The sequence below is a fragment of the Lynx canadensis genome, chromosome A2 (assembly GCF_007474595.2).
Source record: "Lynx canadensis isolate LIC74 chromosome A2, mLynCan4.pri.v2, whole genome shotgun sequence".
Lineage (NCBI taxonomy): Eukaryota > Metazoa > Chordata > Mammalia > Carnivora > Felidae > Lynx > Lynx canadensis.
The window spans coordinates 8919582-8931444 of NC_044304.2; the positions used below are offsets into that span (position 1 = coordinate 8919582).

Below are 11863 nucleotides of genomic sequence, written 5' to 3' on the forward strand. Positions count from 1 at the left end.
CTTAACCGACTGAGCCACCCAGGCGCCCCATCAAAAAGCGTCCTATTTAGGGGGGCCTGGCTAACTCAGTTGGTGGAGCACGCAACTCTTCATCTCCGGGTTGTGAGTTCGAGCTCCGTGTTGGGTGCAGAGATTACTTTAAAAAAGTAGCAAAGTGTACTATTCAGTGTCTCCAAGCATATTCACATGGTTGGGCAACCCTTATCGCCATCCATCCCTGGAATTGGTCATCTTGCAAAACAGAAACTGTCCCCGTTAAATACTAACTCCTCATTCCTCCCTCCCCCAGCCCCGGCACCCACCATTCTATTTCTGTCTCTTATGAATCTGACAACTCCAGGGATTTCATAGAAGTAGAATCATGTTATATTTGTCGTTTTGTGGCTGGTTTATTTTACGGAGCCTAATGTCCTCAACAACGTCCCCATTGTAGCATGTGTTAGAATTTCCTTCCTTTTTAAGACCGAATAATATCCCGGAGTATGTGTTTACCACGTTTGGTCTGTTCATTCGTCCATCGACGTACCCTTGGGATGCTTCCACCTTATGACTGCTGTGAATAACGTTCCCATGAACATGAATGTAAAGTGGTTATTTTTTTTAAATTTTTTTTAACGTTTATTTATTTTTGAGACAGAGAGAGACCGAGCATGAATGGGGGAGGGACAGAGAGAGAGGGAGACACAGAATCGGAAGCAGGCTCCAGGCTCCGAGCCATCAGCCCAGAGCCCGACGCGGGGCTCGAACTCACAGACCGAGAGATCGTGACCTGAGCTGAAGTCGGACGCTTAACCGACTGAGCCACCCAGGCGCCCCTAGAGTGGTTATTTTTAATAGAAAAGAAAAAAAAGAGTAGAATAAAAATACCAGATTGTATCACATGTAGTAAGGGTAAGTATCCTCTGGTAAAAGAAAACTTTCTGCCACATATACGTATATGGATATGCTAATGTTCCAGTCGTGATCGCTGCTAACAAACCCGGCCCCAAACCGCTGTTTTGATTATGCTCAAAGAGTGTTATAGATCAGGAATTTGGGCGGAGCCCAGTGGGGAGGGCTTGTCTCTGTTCCATGCTTTCTGCGGCCCTCGCTGGGGAGAATTTGAAGTTGAATGACCTGATGCCTAGCCTCCAGAATCTTCGGCAGGCATCTTCCTTCATTCATGTCTCATTATTGACGCCAGCTGAAGTCTCAGCTGGGCTGTTGGGTGGAGTATCGTCTGCATAGCGGTTTCTCCGTGTGAGCCAATTTGGGCCGCTTCACAACATGGTAGCTGGGGCCCAAGTGAACAAGGCCGAAGTGCGTGGCATTTTTATGACTGAGTTTCAGAAATCACATGACGTGGGGCGCCTGGGTGGCTCAGTCAGTTAGGCATCCAACTTTGGCGCAGGTCATGATCCCTCGGTTCATGAGTTCGAGCCCCGCGTCAGGCTCTGGGCTGATGGCTCGGAGCCCGGAGCCTGCTTCGGATTCTGTGTCTCCGTCTCTCTCTCTGTCCCTCCCCCACTCATGCTCTGTCTCTCTCTCTCTCTCAAAAATAAATGTTAAAAAAATAAAAAAAAAAAGTCACATGACATCATTTCTGTTTGATTCTATTGGTGGAGCCAGTCACAAAGTCTAGGTTCAAGGGGAGGGATCAAAGACTTTGTCATGCAATCAAACGATTTTCAAGGTCGCATACAAAAGATTGTATGTAGAGCACAGAGGATGGGGCATATATCGTTGAGGTCTCTTTGGAAAATATAATCTGCTTCTGGTTCACAGTATAAAGTATGTGTCTTATTTAAAAAAAATTTTTTTTAATGTTTATTTTTATTTTTGAGACAGAGAAAGACAGAGCATGAATGGGGGAGGGTCAGAGAGAGGGAGACAGAATCTGAAGCAGGCTTCAGGCTCCAAGCTGTCAGCACAGAGCCCAACGCGGGGCTCGAACTCACGGACTGTGAGATCATGACCTGAGCCGAAGTCTGACGCTTAACCGACTGACCCACCCAGGCGCCCCAATTTTTTTTTTTAGTGTTTACTTATTTTGAGAGAGTGTGCGTGAGTCAGGGAGAGGCAGAGAGAGAGAGAGAATCCCAAGCAGGCTTTGTGCTGTCAGTGAATAGCCCGACAGGGGGCTCAAGCTCACAAACTGTGAGGTCATGACCTGAGCCAAAGTCGACAGTCAGGCGCTTAACTGACTGAGCCACCCAGGCGCCTTGAAGTATATTTCTTACTGAGCGTAGTGGTTAAAAAAAAAAAAGTTAAAAAAAAATCTGTGCTCCATATCGTTCATGGTAGGAATAAACTATAATTATTACAGCAGGCTCTTTTGATGGACATTTGTTTCCAATTTTTCTTGACTGCAGAAATAATCCTGCAGTGAGCCTCCCTATCTGTGTTCCCCTGTGCCCACGAGGAGGTTTCCCTGAAGTGCCCAAGAAATCCAAGTCTTTCCCCAGGATTTGCCGAGGGACATATGGCTACTGTGGTTGAGGTCCAGTGAACGAAGGGGGTTGGGGAAGGAGGTGCAGTGAAGAGTGATAGGCAAGGGCCAGCCCTGCGGGCATTATAGGCCATGGTGAGGAATATGGTTTATTCCAAGGGCAATGGGGAGCCATGGGAAGTCTTTGAGCCGAGAAGAGATGGATATGACTTGTAGTTCTCCTCTGGCTGCTGAGAAGAAAAGACATTGAGTGGAGCAACATGGAGAAGCAGGAAGACCCATTAGGTGGCAGAAGGGGCCACATGGTCCCAGACCCGCACTGGCCTCAGGGCCTTTGCATCACCTCTGTTGTTTCTATGCCTAGAACTGTCTCCCAAGATCTTTATATGGTGGGCTCTTTCTTGTCATGCAGGTTTAACTCAGTGGTCACCTTCTCTACTTCCTGAACCTTTGAAGAGACAGGTAATGAAGTATAACTGGTCTTTGTCCTCAAAGTCAAAGACAAGCTCACAGTCTTGTGGGTGAGATGCACAAATAACTACAATGGTGAAAGAGGAAGGAAGTCCCCACAATGGTGCAGGATTTCTGAACAGCAGTTTCCTACCAGGTCAGGAGGTTTCGGATCCACTCTGGGAAACATCAGCTTAGAAGTTAAGAGCAGGCACTTTGACGACAAACTAGCTTCCCCACCCCCACTGCTGGCCAGGGCTTTGCACACAGCAGCGGCCAAATGGCACAGGCCGGAGGGAGGGAGGGTGGGACGGGGGCGGGGGGAAGGAGCAAGGGGGAAAGAAGGGGTAAGGCTTCTGAGGGTAGGTCTTAAAAAAAAAAAAATTAAGCTTTACTTATTTTTGAGAGACAGACAGACAGACAGAGCATGAGTGGGGGAGGAGCAGAGAGAGGGAGACACAGGATCTGAAACAGGCTCCAGGCTCCGAGCTGTCAGCACAGAGCCCGACGCGGGGCTGGAACGCACGAACCACGTGATCATGCCCTGAGCCGAAGTCGGACGCTCATCCCACCGAGCCACCCAGGCGCCCCCTGAGGGCAGGTCTTAAGTTGAAATTTTAATTTACATTTAAATTAAAATTTACACAGCATACAATCAATCACGTGCAGTGAACACTCCAGTGGCATTTAGTACATTCACAATATCGAGCAACCAGTACCGCTATCTAGTTCTAGAGCATTCCCATCGCCCCAGAAGGAAACTCCATACCCATGAACAGTCACTCCCCAGTCCCCCCTCCCATCAGTTCCTGGCAACCAGTAAACTCCTTTCTGTCTCTCTGGATTTGCCTAATTCTGGACATTTCATATACATGGAGCCGTTTGTGACAATTAGGCACATCCATATTGTAACATGTATCAGTCCTTGTTGGACTGAGTCATGTCCCCCCAAGATTCACATGTCAAAGTGCCACCTGCCAGTACCTCAGAATGTGACCATATTTAGAAGTAAGATCTCTAAGAAAGAAAATGAGGTCATTAGGGCCCCTGGGTGGCTCAGTCGGTTGGGCATCTGACTTCGGCTCAGGTCATGATCTCACAGCTCATGAGTTCGAGTCCTATGTCGGGCTCTGTGTTGGCAGCTCAGGGCCTGGAACCTGCTTCAGATTCTCTCTCTCTCTCTCTCTCTCTCTCTGCCCCTCCCCTGCTCATGCTTTGTGTCTCTCAAAAATAAATAAACATTAAAAAAAATTTTAAGTTCATTTGAGAGAGAGCGAGAGAGCAGGTGAGTGTGCATGATGTGGGGGGCAGAGAGGCAAAGAGAGAGAGAGAGAGGGAGGGAGAGAGTCCTAAGCAGGCTCTGCATTGTCAGCACAGAGCCCAATGTGGGGCTTGAGCCCATGAACCATGAGACCATGACCTGAGCTGAAATTAAGAGTAGGACGCTTAACCGACTGAGCCACCCAGGCACCCTTTTTTTTTTCCTTTTTTAATTTTTTAAAAATGTTTTAGGGGTGTTATTATTATTTTTTTTTACCTATACTTATTTGAATGCCTGAAATAGTTCACCTAAAAAGCAAAGGGCAGGACAATGGTATATAGATTGCTTTCATTTGTGTTTTTTTCTTTTCTTATGTTCCGGTTTTGTATGCTTAAAAGAGTTTTTAAACTCTAAAGTGAAACCCCTCCCTAAAAGGAAAATCTTGCTGCTCTTTTCAACATGGAAATACAAGTAAACTCTAAATGCAAATACAAGTAGGGGCACCTGGGTGGCTCAGTCAGTTAGGCAGGGACCTCAGCTCAGGTCATGATCTCCCAGTTGGTGGGTTCGATCCCTGCTTTGGGCTCTGTGCTGCCAGCTCAGAGCCTGGAGCCTGCTTCTGATTCTATATCTCCTTCTCTCTGCCCTTCCCCTGCTCGTGCTCTTTCAAAAATTAACATGCATTAAAAAAATTTTTAATGCAAGTACGAGTAAACCATAGCTTGTAAATTCTTTTCAAAAAAAAATTTTTTTTTAAGTTCATTTATTTATTTTGAGAGAGTGTGTGAGTGCATGAGCGGGGTGGGGAGAGAGAGAGAGAGAGAGAGAGAGAACCCCAAGCAGGCTCTGTGCTGTCAGCACAGAGCTCCAGGCAGAACTTGATCTCACGAACCATGAGATCATGACCTGAGCTGAAATCAAGAGTTTGTCGCTTAGCCAACTAAGCCACCCCCACCCCCAGCTTGTAAATTCTTACTCTCCTCCTCCAAAAGGTCAGCATGTAATAGACATCCGAATATTTTTTTAAATTCAATTTTCTTGGGGGCGCCTGGGTGGTTCACTCCATTAAGCAACCCACTCATGATTTCGGCTCAGGTCGTGATCTCACAGTTCCTGAGTTTGAGCCCTGTGTGGGGCTCCGTGCTGACAGCGGGGAGCCTGCTTGGGATTCTCTGTCTCTCTCTCTGCACCTCTCCAGCTTGTGCACGCTGTCTCTCAAAATAAATAAACATTTAAAAAAACCTGTAAACTTAATTTTCATGGATATCCTTCCGTGTAAAAAAAAAAGAGGTTCCTTAGCCCTGTACCACTGTGTAGTATTATGGGATTATGCCTGGTGAGTCTGGAGAAGAGCGAAGGAGGCCGGGGCGCGGGGCGGGGGCAGTTGGAGGGGCTGGAGGGAGTGAGAAAGGGGGAGAGGGTGGGAAAGAGGAGGAAGGGGTGGTGGTGATAGGAGCAGACTGGCGACACCTGTGGGCTGCAGTGAAGACTTTGGCTGTCACCCGAGCGAGGTGCGAGCCCTGGAAGGTTCTGAGCAAAGAAAAGTGCCCGGACCCAAGTGCTCACCGGCGCCTCCTGGCTGCTGTGGGGGGAACAGACTTTGCGGAGAGGTGCTGGGAGCTCGAGCACCAGTCCGGGGTGGAGGGGCCGTACTGGTTCAAACGGGGAAATAACAGGGGCCGTGTCTGGGCGGGGGGCGAGAGAGGAGTGAGAAGTGGACGGATTCTAGGTAGATTCTGGAGCAGACGGGATTTGCCGTCATAGCAGATGGGAGGGGTGCAGTCAGAGAAAGCGAGGGGCTCAACGGTGCTCCAAAGTTTGGGGCGTTAGCATGGGCATCAGCTGGGTCTAGAGGACTTCGAGGGGGCGGGCTGGGGGACGCCCAGGAGCTCGGATGCAGCGGGGTGTGGGGGAAGCACCCTCGCACCTCCAGGTGGGGCGTCCAGGAGGCAGATGCCCCGGGCGCGGCTGCCGCGCAGTCCCGAGAGCCGCCGCCAGAGGGCGAGCGCGCCCCATCGCACTTCGCAGCCCCGCGGGGCGCGGGAAGGACCGGCCGTGCGGCTTCTCACGGCCCCTGCGCCGGCAGCTCGTCGCCTGGGTGCGAAATGGGGGCTACGGGGGTGCCAGGGCCCGGCCCGGCCCCCCACCCAGGCGTCCCCGGGGCTCCAAAGCCTGGGACACGGCTCCCACCCTCTTCATGTGCTTCCAGCCCTCCAGCCTCCACCCCCCACCGGGCTGTTCCCATCGCCTCCAGCACCACCTCGGGGCTCTGCAAAAATGTCACCTCCTCGGGGAGGCCTTCTCTGACCACCCTGGGGGGCAGAAGTCCCCGCCCTGACTCCTGTAAGGCACATGCTATTTAAATAACCTAACACTTCAGACCCTGACATCATCTTATCTTGTACTGCCTGTTTTCTGCACTGCAGTGTCACATCCACAGCGAGAACCCATTTCTGTCTTGCCCCCCCCCCCCGAGTCCCCAGGGCTGGGAATCACGCCTGGCCTCTAATAGGTGCTAAAGGAAAAACAGCTATAATGAAGTTAATCATAGTTTACTCATGGTTCTACTGTGTATCAGCCTCTATTGTAAGCTGCTTGCGCAAATTATCTCCTTTGAGTCCTCAGAATAGCCCCACCAGGTAGGGAGAGTTAATAACATATTATATACATCCCCGGAACCAAAGAGGACGCTGAGCCCCCAGAGGGGTGAAGGGACTTCACAGAGGTTGCACAGCCAGAAAGTTGCAATGCTGGGGCGCCTGGGTGGCTCAGTCCGTGAAGCGTCTGACTTAGGTTCAGGTCATGATCTCAACGGTTCACGAGTCTGAGCCCCGCGTCCGGCTCTGTGCTAGCAGCTCGGAGCCTGGAGCCTGCTTCGGATTCTGCGTGCGTGTGTCTCTCTCTCTCTGCCCCTACCCCACCCATGCTCTGTCTCTCTCTCTCTCTCTCTCTCTCTCTCAAAAACAAATAAAAACATTTAAAAAAATTTAAAAAAAAAGTTGCAATGCTCAGGCTGAAACCCGAGAGGCCTGGCTGGGATTGTCTGATTTTGCTAAACGGAGGGATGGATGTGCCCCAGACCTAGAAAGGAGCCCCCTCAGAGCCTCCAGGCATCGTGCCCCTGAGTCCCTGTTTCCAGACTTGCCTTTCCCAGTCCCCACGGCCCACACACCCACAGACCCAGCCCCCAGGCTCCCTGCCAGGCTGGTGGGGGGAGGGGTGGGAACCCAGCAGGCCTCAGTTTATTTTCCTTCCCACTGTGGGTCTGCAGAGGTTGGGGGAAAGCCATTTAAAGCAGGTCCGAAGGGCCTCGGTTCCACCCACCAGACAGCAGGGTCGACCGCCCAGGACCCTGAGCCCAGTCCCAGATTGACAGACGGACAGATGTTCCTCCGCCAGCTGATTGCTCTCCTGCTCAGTGGGGCCCACTTGCCCACAGGCTTTGGGAGGCCCGGACCCCAGGGGCCCCCATCTCGGCTCTGGGCTGCCACCAATGAGACCCGGGCTCCGGGCCGAGGGGTCCCAGCCTCCCAGGTACAATCCTCTGCCCTCAGCAGCTGGAAGGCCTTCTTGGGCCTGCAGAAAACTGGCCGGCTGGGGAGAGGTAGTCTGCGGCAGGGGCAGGAAGCGGCCCCCACCATGTCTCTGCCCCTGGACCCGCACGAAGTGACCCGGGAGAGGTGCAAGGCTGTGCCGTTCACCCAGGTGAGGGTGGCAGGGGGAGGGGAGGGCCGAGTTTCAGCACTGGCGGAGAGCACAGACGGTGGTCCTGCACGGATCTGGGGTCCGGCCTCGCACCCTCCACCTAAACGTCTCTTATCCTGTTTCCTCCCTTAGAAGATGAGGCCTAAGCCTTTCCTACCCAACCATGCAGTTACTTCCATCCTGGTCTCCCGCCCTTCTATGGCTGCCTTCTCCCCCAGGCCTATTTTTCCATTTGGTGGCCAGAGGGCACCTGTGAATACCCGAGTCAGATTTTCTCCTTCTTCCGCTTAGAGCCCTCCACGGCTCCCACTGCAGTCAGAGCAAAGCCATGTCCCTCCCGGGGCCCACAAGGCCCGGCACTCTCTGCCTGTCACCTCCCCGACCTCGCCTCCTCCTGCTCTTCTCCTCACCTACTTCACTCCTGCCACACCAGCCACCTTGCTTTTTTCCGGACACACCAATGCTACATCTACCTCAGGGCCTTTGCACGGGCTGCTCCCTTTGCCTCTGCCATTCCACTCCCCCACCCCCAGATATTCTGTGGCTCCTTCTCTTCCCTCCTTCAGGTTTTTTCTCAGACACAATTTAAAGATGTAACACCTTTCACCTGTTCCTTCTTTCCTGCTTTATTTCTCACTGTAGTACACCTCATCGCCTAACACGTAAAGCTGACTTTGTGGTTGCATTTGTCACGTCTCCCTCACTAGAATGTCTTCTCCAGCAGAGCACGGATTATTATGCCTTGCTCACTTCTGTATCCCCATCGCCAGGCCTGTGAACAGAGCCAGGCACGCAGTGGGCACTCAGTGTTTGTTGAATGAATGAGTGATTAAATGAATAATAGTGCCTGCCTCCTAAGGGCTATTGGGCATCAGAACGAGACAGATATGGTTATGGGCATTCAGTCAGTGCTCTTTAAGAGCTGTGGGAATTCATGCCGTGTGTTTATAACCCGGGCTTTGGTGCTCCGTGTACCTGGCTTCAAGTTAACTGATGACTTCTGTGTGACCCAGGGGAAGTGGCTTCCCTTCTCTGAGCCTCGTTTCCTATCTTGGCAAAACAGACTTAATGACAGATGTGAATGCACGCAAGGTGTTTGGAACGATGCCCCGCAGGGTGTCAGTTCCCAAGCCCCCTTGGCTCATTATTCATTCAGCAAACTTTCGCCGAAGGTGATACGGTGGCGATTGCATGGCCTTGGGCCAGCTACCTGGCCCTGAATTGTGCCCCAGTTGCCCCGCACAGCCACGCACGCTGTGCCCAGCAGAGGGGACCCCTGGCCTGGGATCCAGCTGTGTACCCTCTCCCAGAGCGGCAACTGCCCCGGGGTGGCACAGAGGTGTTCCCAGGGCCAGCAGCCCCTTTGGCAGCTGTGTGGACTTAGGTGAGGGACTACTCTGAGCCTCGGGTTCCCTCATCAGTAAATGAGGACAATAATGGCCCCAGCTTGTAGCATCGTGGGAGGAGAGAGTTCACCTAAGGTGAGTAGCATGGGTCCCGGCATGGTGTTAGGGCTCAGTCAGTAAGTGTTAGCTTTTGCTATGATGCACCTGCTGGGGTTACAGCCATAAACAAGGCAGAGAAAGTCCCCGTCCCCAGGCAGCTTGTATTCTAGGAGAGGAACGTTAAAAGAAGAGACACAACTATAAATTACTACGAGCCCCAGGAAAGAGACCACCAGGGGGGTGACATTTCCCTTGGGGACGCTTCTGAGAAAAGATGCGTTGGGATGAACTCAGGTGGAGGGCACAGCAAGGGCACCAAACGAGGGTAGATTGGGGCACCAAACGAGGCTCGAGGGTTCGAGCCCCACATCCGGCTCCTGTGCTGACAGCTCAGAGCCCGGAGCCTGCTTCGGATTCTGTGTCTCCCCTCTCTTTCTGCCTCTCCCCCCGCTCACGCTCTGTCTCTCAAAAATAAACACACATTGGGGCGCCTGGGTGGCGCAGTCGGTTAAGCGTCTGACTTCAGCCAGGTCACGATCTCGCGCTCCGTGAGTTCGAGCCCCGCGTCGGGCTCTGGGCTGATGGCTCAGAGCCTGGAGCCTGTTTCCGATTCTGTGTCTCCCTCTCTCTCTGTCCCTCCCCCGTTCATGCTCTGTCTCTCTCTGTCCCAAAAATAAATAAACGTTGAAAAAAAAATTAAAAAAAAAAAAATAAACACACATTAACAACAACAACAACAACAACAAAAAGGGTAGGTTGATTTCTCTTTTTCCTGGTTGAACTTCCATAATTTCACAGGTAAAGAAACAGGACCAGAGAGGCTGGGTAGCTTGCCCCAAGTCACACAGCCAGCCGATGGCAGTCAGGATTTGAACCTGGCCTCTCGAGGTGGGGTGGGAGTGGATGGGAGATTATTCTCACCATTCTGGCCCCACACTCCACCGATCTCCCTGTCCCAGGTGATCTCCCAGCCCGGCTGCACGGCAGTTCACCTCCGAAACCACCTGTGCTTTGGCCACTGCTCGTCCCTCTACGTCCCCGGCTTGGACCCCACCCCACTCGTCCTCTGCAACAGCTGTGTGCCCACTCGAAAGCGCTGGACACCCGTGGTCCTGTGGTGTCGGGCGAGCGGCCCCGGCTCCCGTCGACGGAGGAAGACGTCTACTGTGCTGGTTGAAGGATGTCAGTGCAGCCCGAAGGCGTGATCTGAGCACGATGGAGGGACACGCAAATGTGCACATCTTGGGGAGACGGGGGCAGACGCGCCCAGAAAGATGCCAACCTGGATCATGTACGCTGGGTCAAGAGACTAGGGACACAGGGACAGCCTGACAGGTCTCCAGCGTCCCTGCCCTGCTCCCAGGGACACCAGGCACGTCCCCAGCTGTGGGGGTGGGCCGCTCATAATCATAGCACTCAGTTTACCAGGCCCTGCGCTAAGCGTTTGACACACGCTGACTTACGTCATCCCCGAAGCAGCCCAATGAGATGGGGGTTAGTATCACCCTATTTTACAGAGAAGGAAACTGAGGTTCTAAGAGGCAAAGCCACTCGCTCAGGTCCCACAGCAGTAAGTGGCAGGTCTGGCATTCGAATCCTGGACAGTGTGGCACCCAACGTTGACCCCTAGGCTGGACCTCCTCTCCTAGAATGACAGACACGCTCCCAGCTACAGGGAGGACAGATGGTCCCACACGGACCAGGAGACACAGGGATGACCCCGTCCTAGGGACCCCCCCCCCAAGAAACCAAGACAGGGAGGCAGACATAGCTGCTGGGGGAGACTTGGGCCCCCCCAAGTCAGAGGCAGGACCCGTGTGATCCCAGCGCCCCTCCTGCCCCGCTCCCTTAAGTTTCCACACAGCCCCACGCACAGTGTGGTATTGAACAGGAACCATAAAGGTTGGCCAAACCCAGTTGTGCGTGTGTGTGTGTGCGTGTGCGTGTGTGTGCGTGTGTGTGTGTGTTCCTCCAACTGGGGCTCCCTGGGAACGGGTGGCCCTGTGTTGGGGTGTGGGCGTCAGGGGTGCTCCCTCCTTAGCTGGGCACAGGGTCTGCAGCGCATGAGGGCAGCCTGGCTCGGGCGGCTGGAACCGGGGCCCTGGCAGATGGGCTCGTCTGGCACAGACGTGGGGACATGTGGCGCTGTCAGGGCTGACTCCAAATGCCCCCCGGAGCGTGGGGCGGGGTGGGGGGGGGGGGCGGCCAGGCCCCTCTCAGCCCTCTTCCTGCCTCAGGAAGGAAGGCCCCAGGTGAGGGGAGCAGAAGGAGGGGACCCGAGGAAACAGATGGGCCAGCAGGGCGTGGGAGCCTGCGACCTCTGACCCTACAGGCCTGCACAGAGGGGTGGGAACAGGCCAGGCGGCCAGCTCCCAAGGCCCTGCTTCAAGGGCCCCGGGTGGGGGGCAGGGTCACCAGGGGCCCACAGGGGGCGCACTCTCCCCCCCTCCCTCCAGGCATCTGTGCCAAACCCCAGGCAGAGTCCGAGCGGGCAGCTCAGCCCTGGCACCGCGGGCACCCCTCACTCTGGCAGGCACGAGGCGCCTGATTCCCCCCCTTCAGCTGTGCCCACCT

General features: G+C 53.6%; 1 protein-coding gene across 1 annotated transcript; it reads left to right on the forward strand.

Moving 5' to 3' along the window:
* Positions 1-7523: 7523 nt before the first annotated feature.
* DAND5 (DAN domain BMP antagonist family member 5) lies at positions 7524-10494 on the forward strand. Its single transcript, XM_030294005.1, has 2 exons — positions 7524-7844; positions 10249-10494. Exons 1-2 carry the CDS (start codon positions 7524-7526, stop codon positions 10492-10494), a joined length of 567 nt encoding a protein of 188 aa, XP_030149865.1.
* The last annotated feature ends 1369 nt before the right edge of the window (positions 10495-11863 follow it).

Excerpts from the sequence above, each read along its gene's own strand:
- DAND5 (XM_030294005.1), top strand. The coding sequence starts at position 7,524 with ATGTTCCTCCGCCAGCTGATTGCTCTCCTGCTCAGTGGGGCCCACTTG. Across the intron at positions 7,845-10,248 it reads AGGCTGTGCCGTTCACCCAG|GTGATCTCCCAGCCCGGCTG; the intron begins GTGAGGGTGGCA and ends TCCCTGTCCCAG.